Source organism: Elephantulus edwardii, unplaced genomic scaffold (genome assembly GCF_000299155.1).
Source record: "Elephantulus edwardii isolate Elephantulus edwardi_28Jun2011 unplaced genomic scaffold, EleEdw1.0 scaffold00188, whole genome shotgun sequence".
In the NCBI taxonomy this organism is placed as follows: domain Eukaryota; kingdom Metazoa; phylum Chordata; class Mammalia; order Macroscelidea; family Macroscelididae; genus Elephantulus; species Elephantulus edwardii.
The window spans coordinates 5,624,252-5,648,302 of record NW_006399938.1 but is presented as its reverse complement, the minus strand read 5'-3'; the positions used below and the strand labels follow the sequence as shown (position 1 = coordinate 5,648,302).

At 36.5% G+C, this 24,051-nt stretch overlaps 1 protein-coding gene across 1 annotated transcript in view; it reads left to right on the top strand.

The window, feature by feature from the left end:
- Positions 1 to 24,051, top strand: part of DDX60 (DEAD (Asp-Glu-Ala-Asp) box polypeptide 60) — a 177,270-nt gene that overhangs the window by 58,845 nt on the left and 94,374 nt on the right. The window contains exons 12-17 of the mRNA XM_006896670.1: positions 9,522 to 9,679; positions 13,311 to 13,563; positions 15,633 to 15,799; positions 16,825 to 16,983; positions 21,269 to 21,418; positions 22,191 to 22,310. Of these exons, the coding sequence (XP_006896732.1) occupies positions 9,522 to 9,679; positions 13,311 to 13,563; positions 15,633 to 15,799; positions 16,825 to 16,983; positions 21,269 to 21,418; positions 22,191 to 22,310 (1,007 nt within the window). The remainder of the gene's footprint in view (positions 1 to 9,521; positions 9,680 to 13,310; positions 13,564 to 15,632; positions 15,800 to 16,824; positions 16,984 to 21,268; positions 21,419 to 22,190; positions 22,311 to 24,051) is intronic.

Sequence of the window (24,051 nt, the reverse complement as noted above, 5' to 3'; positions counted from 1 at the left end):
CTGTCCTACAAATTTCTTGGCGTAGATTGGTGAGCATGTCTATGGCTTCATCTGTCATTTGAAATATGTCAATTGGTATTCTATCTTTTCCTGGGACTTTGTTTTCTGCCAATGCCTTCAATGCAGCTTGAACTTCATCTTTCATTACCACTGGCTCTTGTTCATATGGTCCTTGCTGAAATTTTTCTGTATTAACCAAGTGACACTGAAAGTCACCAGTGAGTCTATGTATTCCTTCATCTTCCTTTTTTCTATTTAAATATTAAACTTATTATAACTTGAAGTAAAATCAGGAGGAAAATGATGAAATAGTCTTTTTGTTGCAGAAAAAAAAAACACTCCACGGCAGGTGTGCTTGAAACAAAATTATTTCGAAGAGTCATCATATTTTTTTAATTTCCTTTTGTGTTTGTCTTACAGATTCTATAGAAATTTGAATATCTTCCAGTTCTATGCCTTTCTTTCTCCTTGTACTTGGTTTCAGCGATTGATTTGACTTCCAGATGAGTCCTGGAAACCAGGTTCTGGGAAGGAGTAGCCTTTTAGTACTTTCTTCTATTGGCTGGTCAGTTCATTGTTCATTTTTGGGACACTTACCATCGTGTACAATGTTTCACTTTGATCTGGCTAACACCATCTTTTTCAAACTATCATACCATTAAGTGAGTCCCATGATCTGATGTCTGCAAACTTGTGATAATGTTCACCTGTGAGTGGATCAAATTAAAATAACTTGCAAGCCATTTCCTCATTGTATATTTTCCAGTCTCTGACTGCTTGTTTTTGAGCTTCTAAAACATATTTCTCTCGAGTAGTTTAGTTTAGTTTTTGGCATTTATAGCTCTAGTGGCTCACTGCCAGGGTTTCTCTGATTAAAAAATCACCAGCTCTTCAAATTTTACAATGCATCTTATTAGTATCCATTGCTTAGAGTCAGTTGTTAGGTTCCAGAAAACTTCTGAAGTATCAGTCTTTTTGTGAATAAAAACTTCACTACCGAGTGACCTTCCAAAGTACCTAGGACTTCTTTTACCAATTTAAGATTCCCTGGTATTTGATTAACACAAACCCTACTTCCTAAAACTGGCTTTAATTTAAATTCAAGTGTTGCACTGTATCTAGTTTTTTGATGTGCATACCGACTGTTCCCTCAGGCTCCAATGTCGTTGTGCCATAAATATGTCTTTACAATGAACATATGACATTGGTATTTACATACACTTCACCTCTATTCAAAAAAGTTAATATTGCAGAGTTAATATCTCCAATATTGCAGAGAAAGAGTTTCCACAGAATTCAGACTTTAGCCAGAATGTTACCACTAAGGCAAAAGCCATCCTTTTGATTACTAACATAAAATACATTGGTGGATGTTCAGCATTAGAAAATGTTTTGCTACTAGTCCTGATGAATCCACCAAGAGTAGGAGTATACGATTTCTTCAGTCCCTCCAGTTTTTTATAAAATCCTGCCAAATAACTTTTCACTATTTTCTTCAAACAGAAGCAAGGATTTTCCTTTAGGGCAGCCCTTGCATAGGAAATCAACATGATAGTAGTAATCTGAAAGTTCATCCAGGGAAGAATGAGGCTCTAAAATAAATGTAGGTAGAACTACCCTGGACAGGTCCATGCCAGGATAGATGTGTTTCGGTCCAGATAAGACTCTTGTTTTCTTCAGACACAGTTTCTGTTTGAGCACCCTTTCCTCCCTCTCTGAGTTCTTCATGACTCTGTTAAGGGCAGATTTTCTCTTTTAAAGGCTCTGTAGGCTCAGGTTCAATGTATGAGTTGTTCTGCCTTTCTGATGTATCTGTGTCACTTTTTTCATTTTCCCCTCATCACGTCATTGTCAGACTCATTATGTTTCTGATCACTTTCTGTATCAGATTTATCAGAATACATATCTTGGACCTTAAAATGCTATCTTTCAGTTTCCCTATTGTTTAATTGGAAGCTGTCACCACTCTGTAGATAGTTAGCACGTAGTAAGCCATACAGAGTCACATGCGTGCTATCTGATGAGATGCTTGGGCCATGTTCCTTTCCTTTTCTGATCATTGTACGCTTTAGAAGACTAGAACATTTTAATGCTAATTCTGAAGTATCCAGCCAGCACCTGCTGTCTGACTCTGAAGTAGCTCTGATTATCAAGTAATTGCTCTGTAAAGGTTGAGTTATGAATCGAACTAGTTCACCTTTTGGACCCTTCAATGCACAAATAGATTGCTTCAATGGATAAAAAAGTTTGAAACAAAAGTCATCCTTTTTTGATGGATACTCAATGATTTCACAGGCATTCAAGCACACTGTTCCAACCCACTGACCCATTTCTTTTTTATTTTATAGATCAGAAGCACCCCAGGTTTCAACATACATTGCAATTAGGTCCAGCTTTTCAGAGTACCATGAATCTTCAACCAATCAGCCACAATAACAGAAGGGTCTGTGATTTTATTGAGTAACTCCTTTGTATCCCTTTTTTTGTTCTCAGTAATTTTTCCTGTGTACCTGAAGAAATTATTTTTTTTATGAGCTTGCTTGATGCTTAGGTGTCTTTCTCCAAGCCATTAAAAAGTTTAGATTCAAACTTGCTTTGGGACATAGAATCATCTTTATTTTGAGAGACATTTTTCTTCTCTCTCTCAAAACCCTGGCAATGAGGACTTGCTGGGCGAAGAGTTGGCAGATGCAAATCTTTGGTTGACATTGGAAGCACTTCTTTCCCTTGGGGTTGTTGACTGATCTTGCCTGACGTCAGAAGCTGAGATTCTTGACTGTTTCCTACCATAGCACAGTTTGGTCAGGTGCTCCATTATTTGCCAAACTTGCCTTCATAGTGAAAGAAGATAGGTTTATGCTTTTCTTTCCTTCAGAGGATTGTTGTTGGTATGTGCTGTCGAGTCACCTGTGACTCATAATGACCCTATTTACAATCTTCCAATCCTGATGCCACATTTATCCTCAGGGAAGTAGGCAGCCTGCCCTGCCTGGTGTACCTCAGAGTATGAGTTTCCACCCATTTCATAGGCAGAGCCAGTAACACCTCCCCGAGCGGCGAGACAGTGCTCTGGGTGTCAGCTCATGCCCCCGCTGGAGCTAGTAGTGACTGAGGAAAAGAAAATTGGGGTCCCACTGGATGCGTTCAGGGCCTTAGGCTTGGGAGTAACCCGCTGCCTCTGGGATCCACACTGGATTGCCATATTTACAGAATGACTCTGGATTTTCATATTTACAGAAGGACTTTGTTGTTGTTATGTGCCATCGAGTTGCCTGCGACTGATAGTGACCATATGTACAACATTCCTAAACCTTAAACTATCTTGTCCTAATTTCACTGTCTCTGGCACACCTACTCCCATTACCCCAGTCACTGAATCATTCCATCTCATCGAAGGTGTTCCTCTCCAGTGCTGTCCCTCCACCCTCCCAAGCATGACACCCCTCTCCAATAACTGGTCCTTGCAACATGTCCAAAGTATGTCAGATGAAGCTTCAGAATCTTTGCCTTCAAGAAGCAGTCTGATTTAACCCTCTTCAGGACAAACCTGTTCGTTCTCTTAGCAGTCCACGGTATATTCAATACTCTTCTCCAACACCACAGCTCAAAGCATCAATTCTCTATCATCCCTAGTCATTATCCAGCACTCTGATGTATAGTAAGTGATTACAAAGACCATGACCTGTATCAGGTGCACCTTAGTCTCCAGGCTGACATCATTGCTCTTCAGTACTCTTGCGAGGTCTCTGACAGCAGACTTTCCCAATGCAAATTATTTTTTAATTTCCTGGGTGCGTGGGCCAAGAGTGTTGATTGTGGAGCCAAGCAAACTAAAGCTATACACAATCTCAATCTTTTCACCATCCATCATGATGCTGCCAATCAGCCCAGTGGTGAAATCTTTATTTTCTTGATATTAAGCTTCAATCTATATTGAAGGCTGCATCCTTGCCCTTCTGTGTTCAGATCCTCCTCAGATTCAGTAAACAGGGTTTTGTCATCTCCATAATGCAGATTGTTGATGAGTATTCCTCCAATCCTAATGTCACGTTTCTCTTTATAGAGATTAGCCTCCTAGATAATTTATTCTGCATAAAGATTGAAAAGGTAGGGACATAGGATACATCCTTGGCCTATACCCTTCCAAAATTTGAACCATGTTCCCTTGCTCTGTTCTGACAGCTGCCTTCTGGTTTCACATAAGGACGATCCAGTGTTCTGGGATTCCCATTTTTCTCAGAGTTAGCCGCAGTTTATTATGGTCCACACAGTCAAATGCCTTTGTATAGTCAATGAAACTCAGACATTCCTTTCATATTCCCTGCTTTCAGCTAAGATCCACCTAACATTAGCTACAATATCCCTAGTACCATGATCACTTCTAAGTCCAGCCTGCACTTCTGGCAGTTCTTTGTTGGTGTGCTGTTCCCGTCATTTTTGGATAATATTCAGCAGAATCTTGCTTGCATGTGATATTAACGATATTGTGAGATAATTTTCACATCTTTCTTTGGAATGAGAACAAATACAGATCTCTTCCAGTCAGTTGGCCAGGTGGTTGTCCTCCAGATTTCTTGACACAACTTGGTGAGCACATCTAGAGCAGCATCTGTTTGTTGAAATATATCAATTGGTATACCTTCAATTTGTGGGGCCTTTTGTCAATTCTTTTTCTGCAATTCCTTTTGCCTGGGTTTTTTTGCCAATTCTTTCAGAGCAGCTTAAACTTCTTCCTTCAGCACTATAGGCTCTTGCTTCCTGAAATTCTTCTGCTTCTGTCAATTCCTTTTGGTATAATGACTCTGTATACTTTTTCCATTTTCTTTTAATACTTTCTGGATAATTTAATTATCCAAACATCCTTAAGTATTTCAACTTGAGGCTTGAATTTTTTTCTTTAGTTCCTTCAGCTTAAGAAACGCTGAGCGAGTTCAACCCCTTTAGTTTTCTGACTCCAGCTCTTCGTATATTTCATTATAGTACTCTGTCTTTCCACTTTGCCCTTTGAAATCTTCTGTTCAACTCCTTAATATCTTGATTTCTTTCCTTTGCTTTGGTTTTTTGGTGCTCTAGTGCAATACTTAGAGTCTCCTCTGACATCCATTTTGGTGTTTTCTTCTTCCTCTGTCTTTGTAATGACCTTTTTCACTCTTCCTGGATGATATTCTTGATATCCTCCCACAGCTCATCTGGTCTTCACTCTTTATTGTTGAAGGCTTCAAACCTGTTTCTGAGATGGTTTTGAAATTCATGTGTGATAGACTTAACATCATTTTTTGGTTCCTGTGAATTTGATTTAATTTTCCTTAGCTTCAGCTTGATTTTGTATATGAATAGTTGGTGGTCTGTTCCATAATCAGCACCTGGCCTAATTTTCACAGCTGATATTGAGCTTCTCCAGTGGTTCTTTCCACAGATGTAATTGATCTGATTCCTATACATACCATCAGGTGAAATTCATGTGTACAGCCAGCGTTTATGTTTCTTATAAAATGCACTTGCAATGATTATTTCGTTAATTGTGCAAAATTCATTCTGTCTCGAGCTTCATTTCTGTGATAGAGTCCATGTTTTCTAACTACTCATCCTTCTATTTTGTTCCCAACTTTTGCATTCCAGTCACCCATTGTTACTGCATCTTGATTGCATGTTTGATTGATCTCTGACTGCAAAAGTTGGTAGAAATCTATTTCTTCTTCTTTGTCTCTAGTTGTTGGTGCATATATCTGAATGATAATGGTATTCACTTGACTTCCTTGTATCCATATGGATATTATCTTGTCACTCATAATATTGTATTTCAAGAGAGATCTAGAACGATTCTGGATTTCTATATTTACAGAATGAATCATTCTGTAAATATAGAAATACAGTGCTGATCCCTCGAGATGGTAGGTTTCTCCAGGGCCTGGGGCCCTGCAAGTGTCTGGTGGGACCCCAACTATCTTGTTCTCAGTCACTGACTCCAGCTGGGGAAGGAGCTGACACCCTGGGAGCACTGTCTCACTCCTGGGGGTGGCGCTGCGGCTCTGCCTGGGAGGTGGGTGGGAACTTGGACCTTGAGGTACACCAGCCAGGGCAGGCCTTCTACTTCCTTCCGTTGGCCGGTGACCTGCTGTGGCTACAGCCACAGCCAAAGCCAATCCTTCAAGGCTCTGCCTACCACGTCTATCACTGACCAGCTGATAGTGCGTCATGGCCTAACATTGTTCTCAGTCTCGTAGCTGCTTCCCTGGGGGGCCTGAGATTCCATGATCCTCCTTCATCTTCTTTTAATGCTTTCTGGATCATCCAATATTTAGCCCAGGTCATCTTTCAGTATTGAAGTTTGAGGCTTCAATTTGTTTTTCAGGTCTTTGAGCTTAAGAAATGCCGAGCAAATTCTTCCCTCTTTATTCTTTAACTCCAGCTCCTTGCACATTTCTTTGCAACACTTTCCTTTGACTTCTTGAGCAGTCCTTTGAAATCTTCTGTTCAGCCTTTTTGCTTGGCATCTCTTCTTTTTGTTTTGACTTCTTAACTCTCTAATGCAATTTTTATACTTTCTTCTGGTATACATTTTGTTTTTGTTTTTTCTTCCTTTTCTGTTTTTGCAGTGACACTTTGCTCTTCATATATTGTATCCTTGATGTCATTCCACAGTTCCTCTGGTCTTTTATCATTGCTGTTCATTGCCTTAAACCTATTCTTGAAATTATTCTTAAAATCAGGTGGGATAGTCTCAGGGTTGTGTTTTGATTCTTGTGCACTAGCTTTCTTTTTCTTCAGCTTCAAATTAAATTAAACTTGCACATGATACAAGTTTAACTGATGGTCTGTTTCACAGCTGGCATGTGGCCTTGTTTTGACTGCTGATTCTGAGTTTCTGCAATAATTCTTTCTGAAGATATAGTCATAGTTACCCCATAAAGAACATATTTGAAGGTTTTCTATCATGGACAACCCTCGAACTCTGATAACATTTACCTGTTGTTATAGTTACTATTTCAGTCCATCTTGTTCAAGGGTTACTTCTCTTTTACTAACCTTCCACATTTTCCAAGGATAGCTCTCTCCTAACAACATACTCAAAGTATGGAGACAAAGTTTTCTTGCCTCTAAGGAGTATCCTGGTTACACTTCCTCCAAGACAAATTTGTTTCTTCTTCTGTCAATCCATATTCAGGACTATGTTCCAACACCACAATTTAAAAACATCAATTCTTTTTCCTGTCATCTTCATTTATTGTATTATTTACATTTGTATAGGAAGCAATTGAAGGAACAATGGCTTCAGTAAGGTACACCATACTCTTTAAACTATTATCCTTGCTCCTTTAAATCTTGCAGAGATCTTTGATAGCAAATTTTCTGAGTGCAACATATCTTTTAATTACTTGACTGCTCTGGTGGCCTAGTGGCAAGAAGCTGTGCTGCAATACCAGAGGCATGTGGCCATTAGTTGCTCCCTGGGTGAAGGATGAGCAATCTCCTCCAATGCAATTAATGGCCCCTGAAAACCCACTGGAGGGTCAGCTATGGGTCAGTCTGACTCTATGGTACACAGCAATTACCATGAGTATTTAAAATAAAAAAATATTAACAACTTCAACAATTTTCTCCATTTATCGTGATATTGCCTGTTGGTTCAGTGGTGAGAATTTTTGTTTTTTTTAAGTTGAGATGCAATCCATATTGAAGACTGTATTCTTTGAGCTTCTGCAGAAAGTGTTTTTATTCTTTTTCACTTTCATCTAGTTGTGTCATCTGCCTAAGGCAGGTTGTTGATAAGTCTTCCTCTGATCCTGATGTCGTGTTCTTCAGTAGTCCAGTTTCTGGAATTATTTGCTCAGCAAACAGGCTGAATAGATATGGAGAAAATATATAATCTTCACAAACAACTTTCCTGATTTTAAACCTACAGTGTTCCTTTGTGCTACTCAAGTAACTGCTTTCTGGTCTATATTGGGTTTGCATAAGAATAATTCAGTTGTTTTGGAACTCTCGTTCTTTTCAATGTTAGTCATTATTTATTATGGTTCACGTAGTCAAATGCCTTTGCATAGTCAATAAAACACAAATAGATGTCTTCCTTGTTTGCTCTGTTTTCTGGCAAAATCCATCTGACATCAGCAATGATATCCCTTGTGTGAGCTTGAATTTCTGGCAATTCCTTGGTGATGTTATGTTCAATTTTTTTTTAAATCTTTAAATTAGTGAAATTCTATTTGTATGCGATATTAATGATTTTTTTGCTAATTTCCATATTCAGTTAAATCAACATTTTTGGAATGGGAACAAATATGGATCTCTTCTAGACACTTGACCTGTTTTCCAAATTTCTTGACATTAGCTAGTCATCACAACTAAGGCTAAATATGTTTGTTGAAACACACCATTTGATAGTTTATACATCACTGAGACATTTGAACTTCTTCATTCTTTATCATTGGTTCCTGATCATGAATTACTTCCTTACATGGAATTTCAGGAATCTCAGTGTCGATAAATTCTTTTTGGTACAAGGTCTTTGAGTATTTTTTCCAGCGTGTGTGTGTGTGTGTGTGTGTGTGTGTGTGTACTTTTTCCATTATTCAAGATTTTGCCAAAGGAATTGTTCATTTCTTTCAGCTTGAGAAATGCCGAATGAGTTTTTCTATTTTGATTTTCTAGCTCCAATTCTTTTTACATTTTGTTACAATATTTTACTTTGTTTTCTTGAGCTACCTTTTGTAATTTTCTCTTCATCTCTTTTACTTCGGCATCTCTTCCCTTTGTTTTGGTCTCTCACTGTTCTAGTGTCATTTTCATAGTCTCTTCAGACATCCATGTTGATCTTTTCTTTCTTCCTTGTCTTTGTAATCACATTTTGCTTCTTCATGGATGATCTTCGATGTCAACCTACAACTTTGACAAACAGCTTCCCTGATTTTGGATCAGAATTTCATCTGATCTTTGTTCATTAGTGTTTAATGCATCAAATCTGTTCTTTACATGGTTTTTAAATTCAGATAGAAAAGACTGAATTTCATATTTAGGTTCTTGTGGGCTACTTTTCTTCAGTTTAAATTAAGCTTTACAAGTGAGTAGTCGAAAATGTATTCCATAGTCAGCTCCTGGACTTATTTTAATTGATGATACTTGGCTTCCTAATTCATTCTTAAGATGTTCTTGTTGATGGTCTTTGAGTTGAGCATGACTCATAAAGACCCAATGAACAAAAGGCTGAAACCCCTACACAACTATCCACATTTATCAAAGTTCATAGAGTTTCCAGAGGCATGTTGTTTAGAAAGTGGATGCCACTCCTACTTCCAACACTCATAAGATATGGTATTCAAATGATAGCCTGAGACAATAGTCCCTCTTTAGCAAAATTAATTGGACTAAATCCTCCTTTGAAGCTAAAATAAAAAAGCTAGCATCAAAGTGCATGTGTGGTGAGATAATGTGAGGTAGTTAGGACATTATTGAAGAAATTTTGCAATCTTAATGAATATACTCATTATTAAAGTATAAAATTCATTCTTTTTCCCCTCCAGACTACTCTAGAGATCCTTATGTTCTTAAATCCAAGCAAAAGTTTCATACTTTTCAACGGTTATATGGTAATTCATTAGAGTCAGTCTCATCAAAACTCATTGTAACACAAACTGTCAAGCCAAAGAAGTTCAATGCACCCAAGAACAAAAAGACTCATGTAAGTTCCTCAAATTCCATCATTTGAGGTTTTTTGCTTTACTTTTGCTTAACATGGGATTTATATTTTTTTTCATCTCATCGGTGTTTTCTTTCCAATCTTTTCTTTTCCTTTTTTGCATGACTGCTCACTAATTCACTCATCTTGCAGACAAGTCTAACTTGTACATAAAACTATATAAATGAAATATCTTTGATTTAAAAAAGATGTTAAAGCACCTAACAAAAACAGCACACAAAATGCAAGATATTTTTATTTGATTATAAACATAAAGTGCTAAATGATTAATGTCTGGGTTCAGAAATTTTTAATTGAGACTGGAAATGTAGTTATTTATTAGTTAATGACTGAAAATATTTTTATAAATAAGAAGTAAAAGGAATGAAATATGAATATTTTTAACTTTTTAAAAAATTTTTTAAAATTTTATTATTATTTGTGTGTGTGTGTGTCTGTGTACCATCAAATCAGATCTGACTGGTACTGGAGGAAACTGTACCTCCTTCCCCGGCAGAGCATCTGGTGGATTCGAACCATGCACCTCTGGGATTGCAGTGCAGCTTCTTGCCACTAGGCCACCAGAGCTCCCCTGAATATTTTTAACTTTAATTATAATAATTATTTACTCTTTTCAAAAGAATTGAAATCCTTGATCAATCAACTTTGCCCAAGTGGAAAAATATGAATTCTCCATTTCTCTATGTATATTTGATTTCTACAACCTTCTTCCTTCTTGAAATGTTATTCTCTTAAACCTTTTGCCATATAAGGCAAAAATGTGGTGGAGTACAAAGAAAAAAATATAGAAATTTTAAGCATAGCCCTGGAATAATAATATTATTAACTTATGACATAAAATAATAAATCTATATTACTGACACTATTAATAATAACTAAATATAAAGGAGCTCTGGTGATCTAATGAGTAAGAAGTTATGCTAACAATTCAACATCATTGGATTTGAATCCACTAGTTACTCTGTGGGATAAAGATAGACAATCTCTTTCCATGTAATTTACAACTTCAGAAAACTCACTGAAGGGTTTATTTATTAAATAACTATCGTTGAAACTGAGGAGGACCTGAAGTGCTTGCTGCAGAACAAGGACTGAAGTCCTCAATATGGATTGAAGCTCAATATCAAGAAAACAAAGATTCTCACCACTGGGCCAGTTGGCAGCATCAGTATGGATGGTGAAGAGATTGCGATAGTCAACAGTTTTAGTTTACTTGGCTCCACAGTCAACACTCTTGGTAACAGCAGCCAGGAAATCAGGAGATGAATTGCATTGGTAAAGTCAGCTGTGAGGGACCTCTCAAGAGTACTGAATTGCAATGATGTCAGGCTGGAGACTAAGGTGCGCCTGATCCAGGCTATAGTCTTTGGAATTATGTGCTATGCATCAGAGAGTTGGACAGTGAATCGGGGTGAGAGAAAGAGAATTGATGCTTTTGAGTTGTGGTACTGGAGAAGAGTGTTGAATATACCATGGATTGCTAAGAGAACAAACAGATTTGTCCTGGAGAGGGTGAAGCTGGAATGCTCCTGGGAGTCAAGGATTCTGAAGCTTCATCTGATATACTTTGGGCATGTTGCAAGGAGGGACTGGTCCTTGGAGAGGGACATCATGTTTGGGAGAGTGGAGGAGTAGCGCAGGAGAGGAAGACCCTCGATGAGATGGATCAATTCTGTGAGTGGAGTGGTGGGAATGAATGTGTTTGAGACAGAAAGGTTGGCACAGAATAGAACGGCGTTTAGGGCTCTTGTACACAGGGTCGCTATGAGTCGCAAACGACTCGATGGCACATTACAACAACAACAACATCACTGATTTGTTCTCCACACTGTCAGTCCCCTATGAATCCTCTACTGTTGTCTTGTTTCAAAAGCTCAAAGAGAAATGGGAGCTACTTCACCCTTCTTTTTGTTCTCTGGGTCAAAAGAAGCTTTCCTAATGCCTTACTAGGTATCCTCGGTTTCTTTCCTTGTGGTGGCTAGGTGTACTCCTAGTTTTACTGTCAGTGAGACCATCTGGTTCCTTCTTTTTCTTTTTAATTTGAGACTTAATTTTAATTTAAGAGGAACTTCTATTTTGTGAGGATTGTTATAAAATTTAAAGTTTGCAAATTCCATTACACCATGCCCCTCCACTTTATTTATTGTTGTTGTTGTTAAGTGCCATCAAGTCGTAGAGGATTTATAGCGACCCTATGAATGAAGGACCTGAACACTTGTATAACTTTCATAATTTCTCCAAGTTGATAGAGTTTCTGGAGGTAAGCTGCTTTGGAAGTGAATGCCACTCCTGCTTTCAAGCTTGTTTTAATCAAGGAGCTATTGTTAAGATCGAAATAAATTATCTTGAAATAATGAAATACTTTTAGCACTATATGGTACAAACTGTTAGCATACTTGGTGACTAATTGAAGTGTGGGGTTTCAAGATCTGCTAACGTCATCTCAGGAGAAAAGCTTAATGATCTACTTTGTTAAATCTGTCATTGAAAACCTTATGAAGTGAATTTCTACTCTGATACAGATGAAGTAACCATGAATCAGAATAAATTTGAGTTCAATATCTACCATTCAGCATATATATGTCTTCTTTTGTTGATGATTTAAAAGTCTGTGAGTCTAAAAAGATACAAGCACTTACTCATCTATGACATACAGCCTGTACTGTCTCTGTTGTACTGAGGCAAAAGTATGCTTAGTTAACCCAACATAGTGGATTATGACAAAGGGAATACTAAAAAATTGTAGGTCAGCATAAAATGTTTAAAGTGACCATTTATAACATTGATTTAATGAAAGGAATCTTTTTTATATTAATTTTATAATTAATCAGAATTGTGAAATGCTAGTTGAAATGCTTTTCCTATTACAATATTTTTCAATTTTTTTTCTGATATAATAATAAGTTTGTAAAGGCTAAGTGAAAATGGATATAAGAGTGTCTTAAACCAGTCTGACATGCTAGAGGAAATATGATTGTTCTTCTATTTGTTCCTTTTATATTTGTCCTCTTACTCATTCACTTATCAAACATTATGATAGATAGAACAACTGATGTTATTTGGTACTCATATTGTTTGATCATACCCATCAAACAACTGTTTCGTGCTGGATGAATTAAACCCTTTTTTTGTCACAACAGTGGCTGAGTATGACTAGTAAAATATGGTCACTCCTTGTTTTCGGGAGTAGGCTGGATGAGAGATAGCTTTATGTAAGGTATATATGGGAAAATTAATAAGGACTTGGAGCTGACTGGAGAAAAGTGGAAAAGGAAAGACAGTTCCAGAAAAAACAGGGGGTGTCAGGCATGTAGGTATGAAGAAACAGTGGCATGATGTTGCTTTAACTTTATTACATTTACTTTTTAATTCATATTTTACACTGCTCAGGAATTAGAAAGTTATATTCATAGAGATTTCCTGTTCACCAAGTTAAATTATGTTAAGTTTTCAGAGAGTTTAATTTTAAGACAGAAACATTTCAATGAGATTATATTTCATTCATATTGGGGTGATGGTTGGTTATCAATAGAACTTAAAAATATTGTCTCACTAAAAAAGTATCATCTTGAAATACTTCTAATTTGTGTTATTTCCCCCCCTTCTGGGACAGGAGACTAAAGCTGAAATAATTGCTAGAGAGAATAAAAAAAGATTGTTGGCCAAGGAAGAACAGAAGGAAGAGCAAAAATGGAATTCTCTGTCAGTTCCAATTGAACAGGAAATGAAAGATAATTTAAATTCTGGAATTAAGAAACTGGAAGATTTTCTGAAATCATGTAAAAGTAATTCAGTGAAATTTCACGCTGAAATGGTAGGCTTAACTTCCTGTTTGAAAGCATGGAAAGAACATTGCCGAGATGTAGGTACGTGATTGATTCTATGTTGTCTTTATTTGTAAATTAAAGAATGAATAAATAAAATATTATAGCTTTTATTTTTTAACTAGAAGTGTACATTAGAAAATGCATCTGACTTAATTTATTTTATCCTCCAAGATTTGTATTATTATATCTATTTTCCCAGTGAAAAATGAAATCTCAGAGAGAGTCTCAGTAGGAAACATCATGATAGAAGGAGAAAAGATTGAGACTGTCAATTACTTCATCTTACTTAGATCCACAATCAGTACGCCTAGTACCAGGATTCAGGAGATCAGAAGATGTATTGAACTGGGAAAGTCTGTGTCAGGGACTTCTTTAAATTATTGAGGATTAATGAGTCGGTCTGAGGACTAATGTGCACCTGATTTAGATCATTGTCTTTTCACTCACTTGCTATGCAACTGAGAACTGGTTAGAGATCTTCTGTCTAAGGATGTCAAAATAACAAAGAGATATGTCTTGAGAGTGTACTGCCAGAGTATTCCTTGAAGGCAAGGGTGGTGAGGCTTCGTTTCACATACTGGAGGCATGTTGCTAGGAGAGTTTATTCTTTGGAGAGAGGGACATCCTGCTTGGAACTTGGAGGGGAGGCAAAAGAGAGGAAGGCCCTCAGTCAGGTGGGTTGACACGGTGACTGAAACAGTGAACTTGTAGTGGAGGACTGAGATTGTGAGGATAGGACACAGGATAAGACCGGGTTCAGATTGATTGATTGTTCATAAGAGTCATACTGGACAGCATCTAACAACAACACCTTATCAGCAAAATGTCTTTTTCTGATGACTGACTCCATCTGACAATAAACCTGAAGCTTGTGAGACATTTCACTATCTTTGCCTCCAAGGAGTACTCTGCTTGCTGTTCCTTCAAGACAGATTTGTTAGTTCTTTTGACAGACTATAGTGTACTAAATACTCTTCACTAACACCATAGTCCAAATGTTTTGATTCTTCTTTGATATTTCTTATTCATTGTCCAGCTTTCATGTGCATAGGAAGCAATTGAAAACCCCATGGCTTGGACCAGGCAAACTTTAGTCTTTAAACTCACGTTCTTGTTCTTTAGTACTTTAGTCCAGTCCTAGAGAACACACTTCCAATGTCTGATAATATCTTGAATGCTACTACCATTATCTGTGTTGTTTTTATGAGTCATCAAGTTGCTTGTGACTCGTAGTGACCTTATGTACAACTCTGATCTATCCTGAGCCAACCTTATCGTCTGACACAGCTACATATATTACCCCAGTTACTGAGTTAATCCATCTAATCTAGGGTCTTCCCCTCTCCAAAAACTGGTCCCACTTTGCAACATGTCCAAAGTATGTCAGATGGAGCTGAAGAATCCTACTTCCAAGGAACAGCCTCATTTCACCCTCTTCAGGATAAATCTGTTTGTTCTCCTAACAGTCCATGATATATTCAATACTCTTCTCCAGAACAACAGCTCAAAGGCATCAATTCTCCTGTCATTCATAGTCATTGTCCATCTTTCTGATGCATAACAAGTAATTGCAAAGACTGTGGTCTGGATCAGGTGCACCTTAGTCTCCAGGCTGATGCCATTGATCTAAAGGTATCATTAAAATGTTTAAGGTGTTGTATATTTTACTACTGTCAAGTCGAGTATGACTCATATAAATTCTATGAACATCAGATCTGAACTTCGTCCTATCCTATCCTAATTTTGTTTTAGTTATTAGGATCAATTCTCTGTGTTCTAAAGCCTTCATTAATATCAGCTTGATGAATGTAAACCCAAATAACAAACCCACTGATGTTTAATGAAGTCTAAATCATAGAAATGTTACTTGACAAGACAGAACTACTGTATAGGATTTCAGAGGTTGTAAGTCTTTTATGAAAACACATGGAATTTTTTTTTCCTCCCCCACAGTCCTTGATAGATTTGAAATTGAACCTCTGGGTTTGCAACATGGTGCTTAACCATTTCAACTCCACAAAAGACTAACTTATGTATGGAATAATTAATCTTGGATAATTTATTATGTTTGATGAGCTTTCTGATGATTTTATTTCTTTTTCATCAAGATAAAGTCTCAAGAGATTTAAGTATTGCTGTTCAAATGATGAAAAGGATCCACTCCTTGATGGATAAATATCCAGAACTTCTGCAAGAAGCAGATTACCAATTCATAGCTAAATGTCTGAAATATTTAGGGTTTGATGAGTTGGCAAGTGCTGTACATTCAACGCAGGTAATATTTTTAGACTTTCTTTCTAATATACTGGAGTAATAATTAGGTATATAAAACCACCAAAGCCCAAATCAAGCTACTGTCATTGAGTCAATTTTGGTTCATAGCAACCTTCTATCTGGTTTCTGAGGCTGTAAAGTTTTACTGGAAAAGCTTATCCATCTTTCTTCTATAGAGCAACTACTGGATTTGAACTCCTGATCTTTTGGTTAGTAGAGCAACATGTAGTAGATAACACCAGCAGAGCTAATAGACATAAATTAGATACATAAATATAGTTATCAGTTTTAGAACTTTTTTTGCAGAGAATATTTATTCTGAGTTCAAAATCATTATTAGTAACTCATTTGCCCCAATATAAAGTACTATAAAACTGGGAAGTCTATTTAAATGTTTGTCTGGAAAAACGTTACATGCCAGATATATGTGTGCTTTGAAGTTTACACTGTACTAAGTTCTCATATCCCAAAAATGTAATGTAATTGTTCAGTGTTTAAATATATTAGGTTTTAGCAATAAAAAAGCATAATCATTATTGTGTAAATGTTGGCAGCCTAGTGGCAAGAAACTATGCTGCAATCTGTGGGCAATTGCCTCTCTTGAGATTAATTCCCTCTGAAAAGCTAAAGAAGATCAGTTATGGGTCAGTTCCAACTCAATAGTACACAATAACAACACCTTATTCATAAGGACTCTGGTGGTCTAACAGTGGTAAGGAATTGTGCTGCAAGTCAAAGGCTCTCATGTCCACCGGCTGTTCTTTGGATTATGGACAGTCTTCTTCTGTGCTGTTTACAGCCTGTTAAAAAACCACTACAGTGTCAGCTATGAGTTTGGTTCTGACTTGAGGGCACATAACCACAATTCATTCATATTTAATATGATGATTTACATGGCAATGCATTAAAATTAAACATATAAATTAAACATTTTAAAGTGTGGACACATATCCCACAGGAAATATGCTGTAAAAATACTGCAATTCTTTAATACGGTATTGTTTAATTGTTTTAAAAATAATACAGGTTTTGGAAGAGGAACTAAAGAAACAGAAAAAACGCAGATACTCAGTCGACATGGGACCTGTTCGATTTCAACTACAATGTATGGGTCCTTATTTGATACGAGATGAGAGAAAAGACCCAGATCCCAGGGTACAGGATTTTATTCCTGACACATGGCAGGTAATTATGGAAAAAGAAGCTAACTTTTTTATTAAATATGGTGTAAATAGTTTCTCACTGTGGTGACTCTACAGATTATATTTGGTAAAGTTATGAGAAGTTCTTAGTCATAACCAAACATCCTTAAAAGACTCAAGGCCCGAGTTTTAGGGGACATAAAGGTCAAGTGACATAATATGGTCAATGTTTTGCATCTTTGGTAAATATTGATAATTGTCTTAAAAGCTTATGAGCAGCCATCTCAAGAGTAAATATCGGTGTTTGTATGTCTGGAGAAAAGAAGAGTACAGAAAATATAAAACGTACAGAAACAATTAGACCAGAGGACAAACAGGACACAAAACCCAAGCTTCAATGACTCTGAGACCAGAAGAACTAAATTTTACCCAGCTCCCACTGCTGATCTCTTTGAAAGGGGTCACAACAGGATGGCCTTGATAGAGTGGGAGAAAAATTTGGAACAAAATTAAAATAATAAAAAGACTAGGCTAAATGGTCTGATAGGACCAATGGAATCCATGAAAATATACACCCTAATACGTCCTTTAAGTCTAGAACCAAACTGTTCCCCATTGTTCACCTTTTAAGCAATAGGTATGACTTGAGGATGAATAATTACTCCAAAAAGCTACATAATCTTTAGGGCAATCCACCACAGGAGATCAAAAGGATAGCATTTTCCTAAGGATAAAACTCATACTATAGGAAGGATAAAGAAAAAAAGAACAGATATAAATGGTAAACATAGTCTTTCTTTTTCTGTGATGAATTCAGACAGCCTTTGGTTTTATTTCTAAGTCCCTGATCCACTTTTATTTATTGTTTCGCACAAGGTTTTTTTCTATTCCAAATAAAGTTGGAAATAGCCTTTTCCATCTCATTGAAGAATGGAATTTGTATCTATAAGGGGATTGCATTGAATTTATAGATTGCTGTTGGTAGACTTATCATCTTCATGATATTGAGTCTTTATCCCTGAGCTTGGTAAACCAGGAAGAGCTCTAGAAGTCCTAATCCACAACATAGCAGTCTTCCAAGCATAATGAAAAACCTGTAACTGGGAAAGAATAAAACAGACAAATGGGATTTTCTAAGAATCAATTCCCTATGCACATTAAAAAACTTATCCAATAGGGTAAGAAGGAAATCCACAGTATGGGAAAAAAATATTTGGCGATGACATGTCTAATAAGGAATTTATGTCTAAAATGTATAGAATTCTCCAGAAATTTAACGAAAAAAATGTAAACAATCCAGTCACAAATTGGGCACAGGGTAAGAATAGGCACTTCACCAAAGAGGAAACAGACACATGAAGAAATATTTAAAATCCTTAGCTATTAGAGAGCTACAAATCAAAACAACTATGAGATACTGTATCACCGCAGCAACAATAGCAAAATTCAGCGGGGCAGCAAACAACAAATGTTGCTGTGGTTGTGGAGAAATTGGGACTCTTGTTTGCTGTGGTGGTAATGTAAAATGGTGCAATCACTATGAAAGATGGTCTGGTGCTTTCTCAGAAAGTTGGAAATAAAAATACCATTTGACCCAGCAATTCCCCTACTAGGAATATACCCTAAAGAAACCAGAGCTGCCATCCAAATAGATGTGTGCACACCCATGTTTATTGCTGCATTATTCACAATAGCAAAGACATGGAACTAACCCAAGTGCCCATTAATAAATAAATGGATAGAGAAGCTGTGGTATATTCACACATATTCACAAAAAATAGAATAGTATGCAGCAATGACAAACAAGGACCTAGTAAAATATTACATAACATGGGAGACTCTGGAGGACATTATGCTGAGTGAGATATCTCAATCACAAAAGGACAAACGCTGCATAATATCACTTTTATAAAACAGGATTGACATGGGGTTGGGAGGAAACTGAGAAAAGAGGGGATAAATATCTCTGCACTGGAACAGATGAAGTAAAGAAAATATCTCTGCATTGGAACAGATGAAGTAAAGAACTGTTAAAAAAATTTGATTAGGCATTATCTGTATGACAACAGTCCAGAATAAGTGGTGCATAGCAAAGTGGACTGGAGGAGGAAGAGAGAGGAAATTATGCAACAGTGCATGGAGAGAGAGAGAGAGAGAGAGAGAGAGAGAGAGAGAGAGAGAGAGAGAACTGCAGGGAGGATAGGGAGGAAAATGTGTGATAATGAACAAATGAAAATCCAACTTTTCTTTAAACTTTTGTTAAACTTAAAAAGAAAAAGAAAAAAGTGGTAAACATAGAAGGGAAGCGGGAAATGTAACACTATATTGTGCAGATTAAAATCAACACCATGAAACCAAAGTGCATGAATTAATGAGTGGAAAATCGTTTTGCCCTGTAAATTTCACCCAAACCACAATAAAAGTTTTGGTTATTACAGCTCTATAGAAGGTTTTGAGGTCAGGAAGTGCTATGTCTCCCATTGCGTTTTTGTTTTTCAGTTCTCCTCCTTTGCTTATTTGAGGTCTCTTTGAACCCACAACAATAATAGTTTCCAGGGGTCTTGATTGTGGATCCAAATATAAAGAAATATTTTTCTGATTGCAAAAAAACTCAAGATCAAAACCCAACAACCCCCCCCCCACAAAAAAAAGGAATTTGATATCTCTATTGGGACTGTGCCGAACACTTTTGGTAGGATTATCATTTTCACTCAAAGTACCTGTTGGAGGGCCTTTGTATTTAAAAGTTGGTTGGGTCCCCGGGTCTAGTGTTACTATATTTTGGAGGAATACCATTTTTGTAAGTGGTACAGCACTGGTATGTCAATTTGCTGTACTGAGGTAATCTAGGGTTCCTGTGTTGCTGAACCCTGTATCATTGGTGCGTCAAATGCCATATTGTTCTGATGTCCCTATCTTTATCAAAGAGATGTGAAAATTCCTTTCCTACAATTTGAGCATTTCTTTATGTTTTCTGGCCTTCTCAGTGTTATCTTTAGTAATGGGTCTTTTCATGTGTTCTGTTCATTTTGTAATTGAGCTGTCTTTTTTCTTTGTTGAGGTGAGTTTTCTCAATTTTAGAGATGAGTGCCTTTTCAGATATGTAATTGAGAGAATTTTTCCCAATCTGTAGATTCTCTTTTCAGTCTTTTGAGAAGTCTTTTGGTGCACATAAAGAATTTTATACTTAAATATACATAATTGTATAGAGAATTGTGGACAATTTCAACAATGTAGACTATTGGATAGATATTTACACACTGTATCTCTCACTAATAGCTAATCTTCTTTAAAAGGATGTTAAATTAGCATTACCATAAAATTCATAATAAAACAAGATATTTCCATATAGATTGAACCATAAAAACTGCTGATGAATTAATATTTTTAACAATAAAATGTAGTTTCATGGGTTCTAGCTAAAAGAGTTTGTCCTTCAGAGTCTCAGTTGGCTTTGCTTATATTAATAATAGTGGAAATCCTTTAAAAATTCTTGCTTCCTACTTTGGAACAGGAGAACTAAAGTTCGTCACTTCAGTGAAGGACAAAGGGCAATCAATATGTCTCTGTTCAATGCACACTGCAGTCCTAATGCTCACTTCACTATGAGATGTGCTTGAGTGTAGACTAGACTGAAGAAGATGTTAGTGTGTATGAGGCTGATTTTTTTTTCTTTCTCATAGGATTGTGAATAGTCATCATTTTAATATGATGAAAGCATAGACTGAAGGAATGAGAATTTATTAACTACTCATATGCCCTCTAATGTATGAATCTTTTGGTATTCGTTATAGAAAATCAGATAATTATTTTTTAATTTTTTTATTTTGTGTGCGTGTACCGTCAAATCAGATCTGACTGGTACAAGCGGATATTGCGCCTCCTTCTCCGGCAGAGCATCTGGTGGATTCAAACCGTGTTCCTCTGGGATTGCAGTGCAGCTTCTTGCCACTAGGCCACCAGAGCTCCCCTAATTATTTTTCATTATTAGAAAAACATGTGTTTTGCTTGATTCCTCATAACAATTTTATATATATTAAATGATAATTAGAAAATAATGTCTTCCCAATAGAAAAATGACATTTTCATGTTTTATTCATGCTTTCCACTTTTCAGATACAAAATCAATTTTGAGTTATTAATAATCAAAATAACTAGAATAATAAAATATTCCTCTGAAGCAATGTTATGAGCTCTGTGTATTTCCCTGTGTTTGTGATATCCATTTTATGTGCATTTCGGAGAATTATATTGAAAGTATTTAAATACAGTTTGTTAGCATCCTACTCACGTCCTTTAAAAATTGGTGCGTGCTCTTAAACTTTCAGCGGGAGCTCCTTGATGTTGTGGATAATAATGAATCAGCAGTGATTGTTGCCCCAACATCCTCCGGCAAAACCTACGCTTCTTACTACTGCATGGAGAAAGTGATGAAGGAAAGTGATGATGGGGTGGTTGTGTATGTTGCACCAACAAAGGTAGAACTCTCATTGTTTTGTTTTGTCTCTCATTCCTAAATCTCATCTTTTAAAATCATATGTGATGTAGTGGATCTATTTCACTTTCTTTTTAACCCACATTTGTTCGCTCCTTATAGTTTCACAGGGCATAATACTTTCCTTAGAACCATGTTCTTGTCTTAGGCATTGTGCATGGATTTAGAGAAGTACAAACACTTTGTTGGACAATACTGAGAGTCATCTAACAACCTAACACTTACTCTGCTGGGTGTGTGGGCTGCATCTGATGGCCTGTTGGGCAATTGCAACTTTTCTGCCCTCAAGCCAGGCTATTTTTCTATACTTGGTTTTATGTCTTACTTGGCTTGTTTTGTACAGAATTTTCTTTTTAATTTAAGAAACAGTCTGAAACATCAATATATATTCTCATTATCAGCCTCTTTCATTTAATAATGTTGCTCTTAAGTTACTTGAATTTAAACTCCTTTCTATAATAGATACAAGCTATTCCCTAAGTCCTAGCTTTCCAAGTAGTAGTAGTTTCTTCTCATGTAATAATTTAATATTTTATCTTTTTTATGAAGCCGTCTATTTATTCTATTCAGGACTGAAGGTTTTTTCATTCTTACTTAAGTACCTCAAGGAAAGCCCTGTAACAAGTTTAATACAGATGAGTATGAGAAACATAAAATTTTCTAAACTCAGGCCCAAACAATGTGGACAGATTTGGTTGTACTTTAAGAGTTTATCTGTCCTACCTTACTAATAGATGTCTTTCTTTATCAATCAGGCCCTTGTAAATCAAGTGGCAGCAACTGTTGAAAATCGTTTTTCAAAAAACCTGCCAAGTGGTGAAGCTATATGTGGTATTTTTACAAGGGAATATCGTCATGATGCCCTAAACTCTCAGGTATGGTTTTTAATGAATAATTTTCTTATAAAATTAAGTCGCAATATTTATGCAATGTTTTCACTAGGATTTGAACATCTGCACAAAGGTCTATGAAATTATTCCTTTGAATTTACAAAAAAGCAAAATGGCTTTATAAAAATAGTATATGCATCTTTATTTATGATGGGTTAAAATTTTTCTGGAAATGAGGCATCAGAAATTGAATAATCATAAGTTTCAAATCAGAATAGTTATACAGAGTTTTCAATTATTTGACCATGGTCTTTTCAATCACCTGGTAGGCTAGTGACAAATGGACAGTGGATAAGGGTGACAGAAAAAGAATTGATGGCTTTGAACTGTGATGTTAAGAAAGAGTACTCAATATTCCATGGAGTGCCAAAAGAACAAACAGATATGTCTTAGAGAAGGTGCAGCCAGAGTGCTCCTTGGAGGCAAAGATGATAAAACTTCATCTCACATATTTTTAGAGGTGAGACTATTTTTTTGGCGATGGACATCATGCTTGGAAAGGTAGAGGGAAAGTGAAAGATAGGAAGACCTTCAACCAGATAGGATAACACAGTGACTGCAGTAGTGGGTTTGAGTGTGTCAAAGATTATAAGGATAGCCTAGAATAAGATAAGGTTCAGATTTATTTTTTCTTAGGACTGTTATAAGTCTAATTCAACTGAATGGCACCTAACAACAACAATATACATGGAGTTAGGTAAACCATAGAGAAATGCAGGTATCAAAAATCCCCAAAATTGCCAGAAGAACAAAGAAATGAAGTTTGTTTCTAATGAATTCACAGGTAAACAGGTAAGCCTAAGCAAAATACTGCCTAGAGAAAATTGTACAATAGAAATGAAGAGGTGGGATTGTTCTACAAAGATTTGCAATTCAGCTATGGACAATGGGGTATCATCAATATGGTCACCGTCAGCTCTCTCAGCTCTGCATCCGTGGTTCTAAGATAGTAGGCAAGGGCTTAAACAACTGGCTATTTTGCCTTAATACGAAAAGACTCTGGGTGGCTATCATCACTCCAGAATGTTAAATCCGGGTGGCTTAAACTTCATCAGGTGTGTGTTGCAGTTTGACTTCTTTCCTGCTACAACTTTTCATCATTTTTGATCCTTAATAATATCTTACACCCAAAACTCAATCCCAGGGTCAAATTTTGGAGAATGAAAAGTAAAACGTAATAAGAAAATTAAATAGAGTTCATATAAATCAATATCCTGGTCATTAGTGAGCTTAAATGGTGTTGAGCGTTTGAGTACAAACTACTATTCTGAGAATGACAAATTCAAGAGAAATGGCATCATTTTCATCATCAAAGTAAACATTTAAATATGTATTTTTAATTACACAATGCTGCCAATGATAGATAATATTCATAAACATATAAGGAATACCTGTTAATATGATTACTTTTCAAATTTACACACCAAGCATTAAAGCTGAAGATGAAGAAATTTGGGGTTTCTGACAACTTTTGCATCAGAAAGCTGGACAATGTCTAGGGATGATAGAAGGAGGTTTAATGCCTTAGAGCTGTGGTGCCGAAGAAGAGTATTGGATAGACCATGGACTGCTGGGAGAACTGTATTGAATATATCATGGACTGGTAGAACAAATAGGTTAATCCTAGAGAGGGTGAGAATAGATCGCTCCTTGGAGGCAAGGATTCTGAAGCTTCGTCTGACGTACTTTGGACATGTTGCAAGGTGGGATTAGTCCTTGGAGAGGG